The 17693-nt window shown below is 36.6% G+C and overlaps 1 protein-coding gene across 9 annotated transcripts in view; it reads right to left on the reverse strand.

Moving 5' to 3' along the window:
* Window positions 1-17693, reverse strand: part of Rhea (Talin_middle and talin-RS domain-containing protein rhea) — a 139932-nt gene that overhangs the window by 18945 nt on the left and 103294 nt on the right. For 8 of the 9 annotated variants that reach the window (XM_076429428.1, XM_076429432.1, XM_076429427.1 and 5 more), the window contains 7 exons: window positions 17232-17421; window positions 14518-14919; window positions 12808-13078; window positions 9701-10204; window positions 6651-6745; window positions 5053-5141; window positions 1328-1786 (listed from right to left, as the gene is read on the reverse strand). In XM_076429428.1, coding sequence (XP_076285543.1) covers window positions 1328-1786; window positions 5053-5141; window positions 6651-6745; window positions 9701-10204; window positions 12808-13078; window positions 14518-14919; window positions 17232-17370 — 1959 coding nt within the window. In that variant the 5' untranslated portion in view covers window positions 17371-17421. Of the gene's footprint in view, window positions 1-1327; window positions 1787-3633; window positions 3657-5052; window positions 5142-6650; window positions 6746-9700; window positions 10205-12807; window positions 13079-14517; window positions 14920-17231; window positions 17422-17693 lie in introns of all 9 variants that reach the window. The other variant, XM_076429433.1, reaches the window with a different exon arrangement.

Consider the following 17693-nt stretch of genomic DNA (forward strand, 5'->3'; position numbering starts at 1 on the left):
GCTCATTGAAATTGGTTAATTTTCGTGTCTTCCGTGTACAATGATCATCATGGCAGTCAAAGTATTAAGAAACGAACTCCGCTTTACCAAAGCCAGACCAGAGTTGTGCTAATTTAATTACATTGTAATTCAATTGCGTAATTGAATTACTTTATAATTGAAATACAATGTAATTCAATTACTAAGTATTTTAATCAGATGTGTAACTGAAATAAAATGTAATTGAAATACGATATAATTGAAATACAATATAATTGAAATACAATATAATATTAAAATACAGCTTTCCAAATTATAGCCCAGAACTTTGAAGAAGTGCGATATAGTTTTATGTTTTTCTTTCATATACTTGTTTAGTGTCTCTGCGGCGTAGTTTCTATTCCTCGTCCTCGTTCATAATACGTAAACGCTATTTTATGTAATTTAATTACGAAGTATTTTATAATTGTACTCCATTGCAATTACGAATTACATTGTAATTTAATTGAACAAAGATCTGAATTATACATTACAATATAACTGAATTACGATGTAATTTAATTACAATGTATTTCATAATTGTACTCCATTGCAATTACGAATTACATTGTAATTTAATTGAATGAAGATCTGAATTATAAATTATAATATAACTGAATTACAATGTAATTTAATTACGTAGTATTTTATAATTGTACTCCATTTCAATTACGAATTACATTGTAATTTAATTGAATGAAGATCTGAATTATACATTACAATATAACTGAATTACAATCTAATTCAATTTCAATATATTTTATAATTGAACTCCATTGCAATTACGAATTACATTGTATAGTTTAATTGAATGAAGATCTGAATTATAAATTACAATATGTATAACTGAATTACAATATAACTGAATTACAATGTAATTCAATTACTTTGTATTGGGTTGGCAAGAAAGTAATTTCGGTATTTTAAGGTGAAATAAAACCTAATTTCTTTATTCAAGCGATGAACTTTAACCAATAAAATATTTTCTTATTTATTCTTTTTGGCAAAACATCATCAAACAGATGGGATAATATCTTATTCATTAAAGTTCATTGCTTGAATTAAAAAATTAAGCTCTATTTCATTTTAAAATACCGAAATTACTTTCTTGCCGACCCAATAATTATAATTCTGAAGTAATTCAATTGTAATTCTGCACAACTCTGACCAAGACCAAGAAAGGCGAATGCTTCCGTAGTTTGAAATGGCAAAGTCCAGGTAACTTGGCAAATGGCGCGGTCAGCACTTGTGACTCCGAGAGACACAGATAAGAAAAAGAGTATATCAGAGTCCCGATAAGAGAACGTACCTCTTTGGTCTCGGGCTCGGTGGCTTTCAGTAAATCAGAGAATGCCGAGCAAAGTTTCCTGGCGGCATCCAGGAGCCTGTCGCCGGAAGTGTCGTCCTCCATGAGGGCAGCGATCATCCGGACCCCCTTCGTCATCTCGGGCAGATTGGTGGCGATCGTGGTGATCGCTGCTCCTACAGCGGTGTGATCGACGTCGTCTGCTGGGCCGGATGTCAAGGTGACAACCTGCGCTGTCGCGGCGTTCATCGCCGCGATTTGCGAGCCGACATTCTGCTTGTGCGTATCTATGGTCTGCTCGATCCATTTCAAAGAGGCTGGATCCGTTCCCAGCTCGGGCAACGAAGCCTTGCAGGATAGCTCAGTCTCCGCGATATGGATCACCTCGTGACCAGCGGTGATAGTCGACAGTAAGGCACGTTGTGGTTCGGACAGGACGGATGTAACCTTGGTTTGTTGTACCTGATTTCAAGGCAGATTGTATTTTATCCTCGCAGTTCACCGGTGCTCGCTGTTCAGAGAGGCTTTTGGTAGATTGCGTATGTTTGTGCAAACTTAGGGGACTATAGGGTAATCTGGGCCATGATGTTTGATGTTGCTGGGCAATTTTTTATTTTTCTAGGCGAATTGTGGGGGGGGGGGGGGAAGAAGGTGGAATCAAGTAAAATCTCATTTTCAGTGGTAGCACGGTAGCACTCAAAAGTCTTATTTTTTTACTTTAACGACATCTGCCACATTCATGCGACCCGCCCTGTGTTCCGTATACCGGCATCGGCCACATTAGTGTCACCGTGCTGCTCTCTCAAAAACAGGCTGAATCCCGGCCCGGCCTGCAGGCCCTGGGCCAATGGCGCGCACAGGGGCCCGCCCAAAATCAAGCAGCCTGGGCCTCGAGCAGCTCCAAGCGTTGTGTTGCCCGTAATCTGCAGGCCAAGGGCTCTGCAAGCTCTACAGGCTCTGGCAGACTGGGCCAGGTGGCAGGCTGTGCTGAATGGGACGACCACTACTCGTTTGTAAAAGTATAAGTTTCCATAAATATGCGCAATCTACCCATTACAATAATACAGTGGCAGACATATTAATACGGACACTTTGTAAACTGAAGATTGGTAGGTGGACAGTAATGCTATTTGCATTAACAAAACCATATTTTAAACCTTAATACATGCATGTTTGCAAATCGTATTATACATGAGAATAATAACTGAATCATACGTGAGAACTTGGATGCCACTGTATCGCAAAATGTATTAGAAATTTGTGATAAATTCGAACACTTGATGCATAAAAATGGAAAAATTGTAGAATAAACATTAGCATGATAATAAATTTTGCCTAATTTATCACTAAGCGAAATAAATAGTGTTATTCATTCAGTGAACAAAACTACTGTGTACTATGTTTCTAAAAATATAGCATGAATGCGTTTATTCTGTAGCAGAACCTTGAACAATTATATTTTTAGGTTTCGTTACACCAATTTTATAAAATTGTTCTATCTTTGATGTGATTCTTTAACTCCCGTATTTCATTCTGTACTTATTTATTATAGACAGACATAAAATAATTTGATAAGCAGGTATTTCATTGATAAAAAGAAGAACAAAAATAAGAAACGTATGCTAGAAATCTTATAATAATGAACTGGATCATTGATCAAAATCTTGAATTTTGTATTATTTAGAAAGGGCAAAAAAGACTTTAACTTCTTCGTAACTAGACTGCGGATCTTTATGCATTTATGGCTTATAAAAATTTTCAAAAAATTGCTGGAGTATTTAATTCGATAGAATTTAGTACGAATTTTATTTAATTTGGATCTACAAACGCTATTATCAATGAAAATAGAATTTTATTTGGTACTACTTCCTTAAAATTTGTCTACAAAAATTGAAAATTGCATGAACATTCGCAGTCTACTCGTAACCCATAGGGAAAGTACATTTCATAAAAGATTAAACAACCTGTAATCGAATAATCCTATGAATATTATAAAATGATAAATTTTTCGACAATCAATGTATGACGTAGTTTAAAATACATAGCAAACGAAACTGTGTGCTACATGAAAGGAAAAGAATCAACAATACAGACTTCACTGTCTAACGGTCTAACGTATATGAACAAATTCGCGTATTTTTCCATGGTTGAATTTGAATTTGAATAATGTTAAATTTCAGTGACGTCTGCACGTATTGGAAAATCAAAAACATAATTAGAATTCGATCAAAACGAAAATCGTTGCATTCGATGTTGCTTTTCATTAACCAATTGCGCAATAACTGAAAGTTTCATGATTTTGTACCTACTCTGTGTCCGTAATAGAAGGCGCCTAGCATGAAAATAAATGTAACCGTCTATTAGTCGCATGGAAATTTGCTTCAACTTAGAATGAAATCAACTTATTACTGATTTCTAAAACTTAAATGTATTGCCGAATTATATACTGCGATCGGTTAAAGATGCTCGATCTAAGCTATTACTACAGTGGATATTACTATGGCCCTTGCTCTTGTGAATAAACCAGTGTTTCTCTATTGCACAGTGCATGTGTTGCCCAAACAAAATTTGAAGTAAACAAATCTCAGTAAAGATGGTCGAACAATTCGCACAGAATCTTGTGCTTTTATCAAGTGAATCATTAAACATCCGATTACGGGAAAAAATTAATTTTGCTAATTGTAAGATGTTCATTCATCTTATTCAACTCATTTGCGATTATTTATTTAATAGTTCATTAACGCTTCAGCTACCAGAGTCCTATTAGTAATGATTCCTACTAATAATAGACATTCTACTGCGCTGTGTCCAAAACAAGTGTAATAATGCTCTTAAATGGCAATTCCATTTACATTGTATCACTCAATATAATTTCACCAAGAAATTCTCAAATGCTAATCTTTAATATTTAAAGAACTTTAACAGTTTAACAATTTTAAAGAACATTAAGTGTAAATCCAAAATGATCAAGATCAAAGCGCTTAAGGGGTAGCCCAGTTACATCTTTCATAACTATTTTAGGTTAGGTATTATTTTAGAAACGTTTTGAATGTAATCCCTAGACTACGGATCGTAATTGGTTGCGTGAAATATAAAACAGCGAAAAAATAGAAAAATTTGAGAATATTGTAATGTTGTTTTCAATGTAACAAAGCCATTCAGAGATGAAATCAATTTTTATTTTATTCCTGCTTCTCCCACAATAAATGCAGAACAATTTTTAGTTTGCATAAAGATCCGCAGTCTAGTGATCGCTATATGTGCGACTATAAACCCCTTGCCTTACAATATAGGGTCCGACTCGTAACAAAGAATAGTAAAAATGTATATCAATAATTTCCTATAACCGAAATAACATTTTATTTTGGTTTTGTTACTGTACAGCTATTGGAGAACATATAGACATTCAATAGATATAAGTCTCCTCCTTGTTCAAGGAAATTACGATCTACAAAAAAGTTCTAATCACTGAAATCGTAAAATACATCATAGGGCAAGGGTTTAATTTCAGCAAATCGACATTTTGAAGTAAAGCAGGCTCCCCTTAAGTAGAAGTATTCCATGATCGCGCCACTTGATCGATAAATCGTCAAATTACAAATTACAAAAGGGGGTATGGTATGTTGCATATCTCTGAATGATCTGAAACGAATCCGATTAAGGTCAGTTAATGGGAAACACTGGGATTCAACATGAGCAAGGGCCTTTAAGTTTCTCATAGCTCTTACCATCGGTGGAGCGTGAGCGATGTTCACCTGGCCGCTGACAGTCGTGTATTGAGCACCGCCCATGTGCCCAGTCTCATATGGTCGAGCCCCTATAAATCGTATCATGCAACTATCCCAGTGGTATTTACAATGATCGATCGTTACGATCGATTGCACGACACCGAGCACGCTCAACAAGAAGCTAGATACCCACTAATCGGCTCCGTGATGCGAAGCAACACATTTAGAGAAGCTCTTCAGGTTCACGCGTCTTTTACGCACGGAACAACGAGACAAACATGTACAGTTCGACAAGCTTAAAGGATCGAGAGCAGTCCGAGCACTAAGGACAAAATAAAGACATGCTGGACCGCTGGCAGATCATAGTGTATCGGTTTTTCTATTATAGCAATCTGCAGGAAGTGTACCGACAGCGCTTTGGGTTTCTATCGCCACACACATCTTTGGTAACACGTGAAAAATTATTGGAGCTTGGGTGGGAAGTGATATCACATCCACCATACAGCCAGGACATTGCACCATCAGATTACCGTTTATTTCTACAATTAGAAGAGAATGGTGACCATATAATTTTTCTTTTTACAAAGAGTAATCTTTGCGGATTTTATGCACATAGTAATGTTTCAATATAAGCGAAAACTTTGGATCTGAAATGTCACAAAACCCTGCGCAGATACTATTTCCTTGAGTGGGCAAAACATAGATAGCAGTGTATTAGCGAAATGATACTGATCCAGTGATGAAACTTCTTTCTTTTTAAATAACTTCTTTAGGAAACCTTGACCAACATATTCGTAACATTTTTCTGCTTGAAAGCATTATAATCCGGAGAAAGGTAGAAAATATTTAACCAGAGTGCTCGTAATGTATGATTTTGTTTAAACTTGTCGAACTAGCAGTATAGTATATACAAAATTTAGGAAATCAATAGCTAATGCCCGAGGATTCAAATGTGCAAGGGTTTCTCAGCTCCGCTTGTTGCCTTTCACTTTGGAATAGTCAAGCAATGCCAAAATGCAGTGTCTTATGTCGTCTTAGATCAAATTAAGGATGTGAAATCGTTCTTCATTAAAATTGACGATGATGGAAGGAACAAATTAATATTACAATTTATTAAAAACTGGTATCGTTATTATTAGACTACGGATGTTTATGCAATTTTCAATTTTATATTATTTAAGAAAGTGGTACCAAATAAAATCCTGTTTTTATTAGTAGTAACATTTCTAAATCCTGTCGAAGTTGATACTCCAGCATTTTTTGGAAATTCTTATAAACCATAAATGCATAAAGATCCACAATCTAGTTATTATAATTAATGTGGATCTTTATGCAAAATAAAAATTGTCTTCATCAATTTTTGGGCACACGTATCATATACAAATTTCTTTCCTGCTTTAATCATTTTAATAAGTTCAAACTAACACATAGATGTTCTTATATTCTTTGAATCTTTTTACCGTTTGAAATTTCACTCATAATAACATAAAATCCGCAGTCTAATAATTAGCAACAACCGGAGCCAAAATCGAAAAGGTAATCTACGGATACAAGACACTGATTTTGGAGGAACTGTACAAATATTGAATATGTCTTACCATCTCCGACTCTCATAACTGCTGGTATAGCCACTGATACAGCTTCTACATTTCCTTTGCCGACGTTGCTCGTTGCGTGTTGCATGAATGTTGCTCTGTTGAGAAAATTAAACTGAATTAATCATTTGAACAAAAACACAAACATCATAACGGACATTAAATATCATTATTTAGCACCGACTTAACCTCTTAGCGCACTCTTTAAGAAAACGATTTTTCTCCGCGCGCCCGTGTTAACTCGTGAGACCTGCAATTTTGGTTTTCTATATAAATACAGCCGAATATACTCGTTGGTGTAAACAAAAATTGATGGAAAAACGACCGCTTTTGAATTTTTAATTGGTGCGTTAAGTGGTTAGAGGATCTAATTGCTTACGCATCTGTAAACAGATATGCATTTCAACTATCAATTCTTTATAAGGTACTTGTATTTACATCTAACATGCATTGTTTGAAACTGTCAACAGTGGCGCAGCCAGGGGGGCAGGGGCCCAAGTCCCCCCCCCCCAAGAAAAAAATGTTTAGCTTCCAAAATTAAAACCGCGGAATAGTCCTTGACAGATATGTTGCTAAAAAAAGGTCATCACGCAAAACCTAGGGCTGGGTTCAACTTGGCCCCCCCCCCCAAGATTGCATCCTGGGTGCGCCACTGACTGTCAATATGCTAGTAACTATACAATACATCTTCTTAGCACATATCTGGATGATTTAACTGCCTCAGAAAAAGATATGAAACGTTCACTTGAATTATTGGACTGGTATTACGTATTTATGACAAAAAGAAAGAATAGGTGAAATTTAAAACAGTAGAAAGATGAACATCAGTATCTTAATTAAAATTATTAAAGGAAGAAAGCAATTTCTATTCGGTTCCTGTTTCTTGCAATTAACGCAGACAATTTCGGACTTGCATACAGATCTATTATTACTATTATATTGGGTATGGGAATAAATTTCCGCCATTTTGACAGATATGTCGTTGTACTTAACACTTTACCTACCGGAAGCCTATTAATGGGATTTTTAATAATTGTGCTGTGCCAAAAGAAAGCATAGAAATTTTCTTTTACATTGCAATCTTAAATGAAACTATTAGATGACGTTATTCAGGGTGACTTGTTAGTTCACAATGAAAATTGCTGTGTTGCTATTGAAGGTACCATTAAAAAGTATTTAGCCATGTATGTACCATAGATTTTTCAAAATTATGCAATAATCACCGGTCGGTAATGTGTTAAGTACCGATCGCGTATTTGATAGAACGTAGTACATCTTCAGTCAGCTTCAAAACGCAGTTAGTGTCAATTATTTCGAGCGTGAACAGCAGTCAATTTCTCGCGTGAAAAATGTCCACTTTTGTTGCAAGTAAGCAGCATTTGCGGGAAGTCATGTTCCATTATTTTGTTTTAAAGAAAGGTGTTATATATTTATTATATTATATTTATTATATATTTACGGGGACGATGCTCCATCAAATACAAGATTTCGACGTAAGGGACAAAGATTGCGATGGTGTGCCAAAAAATTCGAAGATACAGATTTGCCAGCATTACTTGATGGAAATCTCACGTCAAACACTTGCAGAACTGTCAATTGAATTAAACGTCGATCGATCTACTGTTGGAAAACGTTTTCACGCTATGGGAATTGTTTATAGGCTTCTTTTCAACAAAAAGGGGCGAAAACATATTCCCATACCCAATATTATTTTACTATAATAGTATACTATAATTTAATAATATTATATTACGATAATAGTAGACTGTACAGTCTAATACAGTAGTAATATGTAAATTTTCCTTTGAGTTCTCGCAATGGTATTTCACCATCAGATTTCAACTGACAATATATGAAAAATGTCTCACACAGAATGTGTTAATAATATAGAAAACTGTTAAGATCGAAGCCTTTTGGATATTTAAAATTGTATCAAATTACCGTGTTTTTTGTTATGTCAAATTATGCCTTTCATTAGAGTTTCGAATAAAACTATTTCAAATCTCATAGATTTAAGAGAGAAGCAATCGAAACTTCCTTTAAGTTGAAATCATTTAATCAAGTCGCATAAAGTATGCATCTTCAGATAGAAATCTTTTTTGCACACATTATGTAGGATTAGATATCGAAGCAAAGGAGAAGTGCCACTAACTAAAATTCATACCCTCGTCTGGCTTCTATATAGCTCCGCTGTCTTTGTCTCAGAAACTCCTCCATGATTAAAATTTTCAAAAACAAAAGCTCGAGAATCATTTAATCAGTTTCGTCGCGTACGGCAAAAAGGAACTGGCAACTCAGGAGCTCAGGTAGCATCGATAATTGTCCCACATCTTTGCAGGACCGTGCCGCAGTATTCGTGGACCTCGAGCACTCTAGAATTCGAGCCTCACCCTTCTCCCTTCACATTCATGTGGCATTATTCAAGTATTCTGCTCTAGAACACGATATTTCAGGCCGGCATTGCGATTGTTCAACTACGAGACTATAACGCGATTCGGTAACTATTTTATTTACGTTTCGATAACATGTATTCTCAAATTTCTAGGCAAGAGAAAAATCAAGATGGCTGCAACTTGTATCGTGACAAACAGAATATTAAAAATTCAATGAATGTTATTCAAATTTCAAATCGATGCAACTCGATCGATGTTTAAAATTAATTACACTGCTTCAAGGATTTATTTTCGAGATCCTATTCCTTCAACCCTAATTCATCCCTTGTTCTCCCAACTTAATTTCCTTCTTATTTTCTTAATCTATTTTGTCTCGTGGTATCAAATTGATATAATAGTATAAAGTTCACACGATGGAAAGATAAAAAAACAATGAGACAAGATTAAAATAGTTATCCAAGTAGAATAATAAATGGATATGATCTTTCAGTCTTCTAAACAGGAAAATCCTTTAAATCATCCAGATAAATTCCTATTCAGCACGAACTTTTCTGAGACCCTAGACACTGCGCCTAACATACCCAACGGATAGAGACGACCCTGCTTCTTCATCAGACTCTCAATTAACAAATTAACACTCGAGGCGAAAGCAAAACTTACTTCAGAGGCGACACGCTGTCCTCGACCATAGTAGAGCCCTCGTCTCCCTCGATGCCGAAGTGATCCTTGGCCTTCTGCTTCTTCAGGATGATGTCGATGTAACCGGAAATAAGCTGTAGAATTTGCTCGGCCTCGGTGGTCTGCACGCTGTAATATTGGTCGGAGTAATCACCGAAATCGAGCGTGAACGTGTTCGGAGAGGCGCCCCAACGTCGGACGGTGGTCAACGGCCAGGTCTTCAGGATCTCCTTCGTCTTCTCGTCGAGTCGCAGCACGGAGTCCTTCGTGACGCCGAGCAAACGCGGCACCAGTTTGTTCTTGCCCTTCATCTTTTCCTTAACCAGGAAGAACGTCACGCCGTATGTGCTCAACGATCTTGCCGTCTTCGTGTAGAGAACTTTAGCGTCGAGCTCGGAGACGCCCCCATGTTTCTTGTGCTCCGCGAAGACCTTCTTCTCGATACCCTTCACCTTCACGTACGACTGAGGCAGGAATTCCTTCAGGCTGTGGAGACAATGCATTTCGGGTGTAAACAATTTATACGCAGTAATTAAACGATTTCATTGATAACTATACCGCGGGTTTTATCCGTTTATCATAAAAATGAACAGACGAAATAGAAAACTGCAAGGACATCCGAACAATCTAATTGCTCTATTATTTTTAACCAATCGACACTTTATCTTCCGGAAGCTTATTAACCCTTTGCACACGAATGGCGAGTCTGAGGCGCCACTAAAAACTGCCATACTATTATTCAAAACGGTTTTAACATTATTAAATTTGTCTGTATTCTAAAAATTGCCATACTATTATTCAAAACAGTTTTAACATTATTAAATTTGTCTGTATTCTATAAATTGTAAAAAGCTCAACTGTTATATATAAGAAAACAGGTTCAATTTTATGTGCACAGTGTAAAAAAGATTACATAGAACAAAACTGATCTGGGTTGAAACAAATATCTTGATGTTGGAATTGAAATTGCTTTGAGTGCAAAGGGTTAACCCACTAAGTACAAAATTTTTAGCATTTATATCTGTGGTTATCAGGAAGAACGCCGCGTGTCACATTCTTTCACTTTCGAGATATTAACATCGGTTAAATTGCATTATTTTTATCAGCCTTTCGAATTTATTTCCATGACCTTTTTTCCGGTAAAGACGTACATGCTATACTATGTTACGGATGACGAACAGATGTTCAAGATCATCTCTGGCAGGAACCGTCCTAGATAAACGTACAGAGATAAATTCACATAGCTGTTCAGTTTAGGGCGCAAACATACGCACGTTGTCAACTGGGCGTTGACAAAATACGAATATTCACACCAAGGATTAGTCCAGTGAACGAAAAGTTATAGAGGGAAATGGAAGGAACACAATTTTTAACTTTGAATCTTTGGACTAGTTAGGAGGTAAACATACTAAAAGTCCCCACTCCTAGGAGGTGAGCGAGGTGCAGGGGGGACCGTAGAAGGTCCCCTTTTTCGGTTTTCCGCTTATATCTCGGAAAATATGTGTCCTAGCGATAAGACCATTCTATACAAAATTAAAGCTGACAAAATGTGCCATAAGATTGATTGGATTCAATTTTTCGCTATCACGCATAGTTTCTGAGATATCCGCGCTCAAACTAATTGTGCTGAAGAGTTAGCTAGTCAAATAAGGCAAAAATTTCTTTCTCATAATTAGTGAACTTTGAGCTGGGATATCTCGGAAACTATGCGAGATAGCGAAAAACTGAATATAATCAATTTTGTGGCACATTTGGTCAGCTTTAATTTTGTATAGAACGGTCTTATCGCTAGGACGCATAGTTTCCGAGATATAAGCGGAAAATCGAAAAAGGGGACCTTCTACGTGCCCCCTGCACTCTGTTCACCTCCTAGGAGTAGGGACTTTTAGTATGTTTACCTCCTAACTAGTCCAAACAAAGTCCCAAAGTTAAAAATTGTGGTCTTTCCATTTCCCTCTACACCCCCCTTATGAGCATTCATTGACTGGACTAGATACTGACAAGCAGCACCTGTCATTGCAGGGGGTATATGAGCCCTTGCATTTCTAATCTTGTGGGCTAGTACTATCGTAGTCACTAATCGTGTCGCGTCGTGCTCCATCTCGGAAAGTCAACTACTAGTGAGATCGGGGTAAAGTTCCCCTTCGTATCAAAGTTAACCGTACAGATTCCGCGAGAACGGTTTAAAATCTATTAGGCAGTGATAAAGTTGCTCCGAGATCCCCGCCATTGCCAGTGCGTCAACACCGTGAATCCAAGTTAGGTAATATCTTCTTTCAATTCTCTATATTCTAAATTCAATCCGTTCGCGACAATCACACAATTGTAATACAAATTCTTATAATCAGAATATATTTGTGTTCTTTGATAATTCGCGCGAATTCATTAAACCCATGTTATCGTCCAATATTCTAATAGAGTAATTGAACGTCCCCACTCGGATTGTATCAATTAAATTATACTACGCTCCTCAAAAGAATTAAGGGATCACTTGTGCGAACCCGAAAAATTAGTCCCACTTTACGCGATCATAACTCCGTCAAAAATTGCCGTATCGATATCGTTAAACAATGGTTTGAAAGCCTGAAATCTCTAGGTTCAAATTCTCTGTTTCAAATTTTGCTACGTTGGTTTTTTACAAAGGTATAGACAGATGAAGACAACATTGACGGTTAACAAAAATTTTGCGCAACTTTGGAACATCACACGGGGAGCAACAAATTTTTTTGATTAAATCGCGTTAATATCGTTTGGAAGAGTTATCTTTCCTGTGTAAATTGTGTGGTTGTTGAATATTGTGCGATTTTTTTTATTCGAGTTATTCAACATTGAAGTAAATATGGGCTTTTTAACTTTAACTGGCTCTAGAAAGCGAAAAAATTATCGTAGAATCTTGTGCAAAAAAGCAATAGAAAGAGCGTTTTTTTCTCTTCAAGGCACTCCTTTTGTTTTCTTCAATTTCATTAACATTTCGATATACCAGATGTTTCTGAGAATATGCTTGAAAAATGCACAATTTCCATGTGCAAAACAAAATTAACAATCCATATTTTTAACAATATGTAACAATATTTAATTTAGGATCTTACTCAAGAAATCCTGGTTTGTGCTTGTCCTCCTTGTAGTCGCCAAATTGTATTTGACATTGTATTCCGGCGAAAGTGCAAGCTTTCTCCTGGGTAACCGGATGCGTGCCGTCTAGAATTGCATCCCTTGCTTGAACGTACAAAAGAGATAATTGCACGGGATCCCGGCTGTCGATATTTTGATCCGAGAAGAAAAACTTCCTCCGCAGCAACACCGTCTCCGACTCGTCTATTCCTTGCTCCCGCAACGTCTTACTGGGATCTATCCAATTCACTATGAAAAGAGATTACACGGTTCCTCAGTGGATTAGATCAGCGGAAATAGGGAAACAATGGGGGAACGCAAGTATTACAAAATTATTAAATAAAGATGACTGGAAATCCTGATCAGTAAAAGACAATTTTCAGTCCATGAAGTTTTTTTAGAGCGATCTGATACGAACTGTATTAGAAACAGAAATAGAGGAACATGGGGAAACCGTAAGTATTGTAAAATTATTACATAAAGATGACTGGAAATCCTGATCAGTAAAAGATAATTTTCAGTCCATGAAGTTTTTTTAGAACAATACTTAACATCTGATACGAACTGTATTAGAAACAGAAATAGAGGAACATTGGAAAACCGTAAGTATTACAAAGTTATTAAAAAAAATGTCTGGGAAAGTCCTGATCACTAAAAGAGAGTTTGCAGTCAATGAAATTTTAGATTAATGTCCAACATCTACTATGAAGTGTGTTATTAGGTGTGCAAATTAATTGCTGAAATTATAAAGGTGTTTCTTCAGAAACGATTAAATAAATTTTTTCGTTCAAGTACACATTGTTCTAAAAATTTCGTGAAATTTCAATAAATCCAGTCTTATCATTTTTACGGAAGAACGTGTGCCAGTCACATTTTCGCTCGGTACGGTTAGTGTTAACCCCTTGCACGAGTATTTATTTTGTCTTTACGGAAAATACATAGTTTGTGTATCAAAATTGCAAGGCGCAGGAGCCAGATATAAATTTATATTTTTCACTAATGATTTTAATGTAAACTTTCTTTTTTCTTTCTATGAAATTCTGAACATTGAAGAATTTCTATCACTAGACTAAAATTTAAAACAGTGAAAAGATTAAAATACTTTAAGAGTATTAATATATTATATTTTATAATATTATTTTATATTTATAGATTAAAAGACTTTAAGAGTATTTATTTTATATTATTTTATATTTATAGATTAAAAGACGTTAAGAGTATTAATATACTATTTTATAATTATTTTATAATATATGAATACTCTGTCTTTGAATGTTTTCGCTGTTTGAAATTTTACTCTAGCGATTAGAAATTCTCCAACGTTCAGAATTCCATAGAAAGAAAAAAGAAAGTTTATATTTATTGTATGTTTTCTCGAAAGGTGTTGCACATCGACTGTAAACAAATGGAATTTCATTTCAGTTTACAGGAAATCAATAACATACATATTTCTCACACTCTGTTCAAGAGCTTCGTCACGAGCCTGACTCGATATTGTGAAGCAAAGGGTTGAAATGAAAGGGGTTGAAATGAAATTATTGGGAAGAAAAATGAAAGACAAAATTCGCAGCGCAAAGGATTAAATTCAGCGGAAAGTGTAGCGAGACCAACCTGACAAGTAAAGACTCGTGTTCACGAGTGAACGGATTAACGTTCAATCGGAATCGGGCTCTGGTCTAGTTATTTACCTTCGTCATCGGTCTTCAGTTTCTTTCTGAGCTGGTCCATCTTCGCGTCCCGTTCGCCTTTCTCTTCTTTCTTTCTCTTGAGGGTGAGGGTGCCGAAATTGCCTGGCTTTTGATTCTCGGTCTCCTCGTCGGCCAGCTCGCGCACCAGCGAGTATTCGTCATGATTCGTGATGCCTATCTTCGTGCAAATTACTACCATGAGATTGGCGACGGGTTGACTATCATCCACTAGCAGCGTCTTCAGCGTTCCATCCAACATGCGCACTCTGAGGGTCCGCAGTTTGCGCCGGTACTCGAGAAGATCGCTGTTCCTCAGAATGTAATAATCGAGATTCCGTCCTGGCTCCAGCCAGACTCCTTTCTTGACGTCCTCGTCGGCAAGGAATAGTCCGTAGTCCTTCGCTGTCAATGGAAACGATCATCTCATTACCGAGTCAACAAGACCAGAAACAACTACACTCAGCCACAACAATCGATGGCATACGCTTCAAATCAGAATAACTATTTAATTAACTATTTTATTCACTACAGTGAGGAGCAAAAGTGAACACACAAACGATATTTTTACAAGAATGTATTATTATACTTAATGTTTGCATATAGAATAAAAAAGAAAAGCACAAAGAGTGTTTTCAAAAGCAGGAAATATATCATGGATAAAAAAGGAAATGGGCTAACAACCAACTATTCTTAAATAGTTACCAGTTTAATAAATAAAGTGCTTAAAACCCACTATGCAGTCCTGATTTTCAAGATTCGAGGACTACTCGTGAAAAATCCGATTTCTTTCGACGTCGAAGTACTTATAAGTATCTTTTCGAAACTTGTACAAGTATTCGTTCCGAGGTTTGACATCAGTTTGTATGAAATGTATACTTTTCAAGTATAATCAGTGAAACATTATTGCTTTTAACTAGTAATCGAAACCCATGAAATGAAACTTGGTTATTGATATTGGCTCGGATTCGTGAGTATACATATATTCAAATTGATCCCATCCCTAGTGTCGACCACACTAGCAAATGTCTATTTCGCGTTAAAGTAGTTACTTCATTGAATCAAAATATTTATTTATGTTGGAGCGATGTCAAGTTCTGTGTAACCAGTTACGTAGAAGTAGAAAGTGGAGAGTGCGAGTAATCAAAGGTTAAAAAGAACAAATAAAAGTTAGTCCAGTCAACGAAAAGTTGTAGAGGGAAATGGAAGGAACACAATTTTTAACTTTGGGTTTTTGTTTCGACTAGTTAGGAGGTAAACATACTAAAAGTCCCCACTCCTAGGAGGTGAGCGGAGTGCAGGGGGCACATAGAAGGTCCCCTTTTTCGGTTTTCCGCTTATATCTCGGAAACTATGCGTCCTAGCGATAAGACCATTCCATAAAAAATTAAAGCTGACAAAATGTGCCACAAGATTGATTTGATTCAATTTTTCGCTATCTCGCATAGTTTCCGAGATATCCGCGCTCAAAGTTCACTAATTGTGCTAAAGAGTTAGCTGGTCAAATAAGGCAAAAATTTCTTTTTCACAATTAGTGAAGTTTGAGCGCGGATATCTCGGAAACTATGCGTCCTAGCGATGAGACCATTCTATATAAAATTAAAGCTGACAACATGTGCCACAAGATTGATCCGATTCAGTTTTTCGCTATCTCGCATAGTTACCGAGATATCCGCGCTCAAAGTTAGCTAGTCAAGTAAGGGAAAAAACGTGAGGCACAAAAATTTCTTTTCCACAATTAGTGAACTTTGAGCTCGGATATCTCGGAAACTATGCGAGATAACGAAAAACTGAATCGAATCAATCTTATAGCACATTTTGTCAGCTTTAATTTTGTATAGAATGGTCTTATCGCTAGGAACCATACTTTCCGAGATATAAGCGGAAAACCGAAAAAGGTGACTTCTACGTGTCCCCCTGTAGCCCGCTCACCTCCTAAGAGTAGGGACTTTTAGTATGTTTACCTCCTAACTAGTCCAAACAAAGTCCCAAAGTTAAAAATTGTATTACTTCCATTTCCCTCTACACCCCCTTATGAGCATTCATTGACTGGACTAAGTTGAGAAAATATGATTTCAAAATCATCAAGATTTTCCAATGTATTAGGTTGCCAATTAAATTCGCGATCTTCTGTTTCGTAAGTCTTTTATTGTATTATTATAATCATCAAAAGCTCTGAATTTTGCGATTAATTCGATACAAAATACTCGTGCTTAAAAAATATCTATAAATGACTTTGCTTGAGAAAATGTGGAGGTCGCGAACTTAGTTGCCAACCTAATATAAGTAGATTACGGATTTGATTCAAGTACTTATCAATACACGAGACTATTAAATTATTAAAAGCTAGTATATTGTCCACACAAAGACTGTAGATACTATATTATCCACAGCACAATTATTATTCTGCACAAATATTTCTCTCCAACCGAAAATCTCGCTGAAACCATAAGCGACAAGACTTACGCAGCGAGCCAACATTTTAATAAACTTTTATCGTGTATCGTCCTCGAAAGTATGTTAAACTTCCGTGAAAGCGGGTCCCTCGGATATCGAGATTAATATAAAAAAAAATATATACTGCATCCATTCAATTATATTCATTAACGTCACCGTTAATATATTCCGTGCTCGGATAGGACATGCGAGGAACGTTGTTTGTGTCTGTGCGCGTTATCATAGGTCGCTGAATATTTTAGGTGAAAGTAGGAGCTTACGTTGGCCCATGTTACTCGCTTCGACGAGCTTCTCCCTGATAATACGGCAAGCGTCGTAAACGGATGTGCTCGGGTCGAATTGCATCGTCTTCGTGGCGTTTTTCTCCGGGATGTAGATACGCAGGGATAGGGTGGCCATTGCGACTGCCTGGGGTGATCTGCGTGCAGGGAAACCACCGGAATCACTCGACTGAAACACAGAAATAAGCTTCGTGAGCGAGCTTTTAAACTGTTTATGCTGCGACCGTGACGTAGCTTCGCACATACGCAACGGGCAAAATGAATTCGCGAAATTTTATTTGCCGAGAATCGCGTGCCTCGCTCTTTTTCATATCTCCATACGAGTAGTCTCTCCGTAACTGTCGTCAGGGTCGCCGGATTAAGAACTTGTCTCTCCACTCTGCTTTTTTTTTTTTTTTTGAGAAATATGTTTATTGGTTTTTAATTGTACATTATATTACA

This window comes from Lasioglossum baleicum, chromosome 8, assembly GCF_051020765.1.
Source record: "Lasioglossum baleicum chromosome 8, iyLasBale1, whole genome shotgun sequence".
NCBI lineage: Eukaryota > Metazoa > Arthropoda > Insecta > Hymenoptera > Halictidae > Lasioglossum > Lasioglossum baleicum.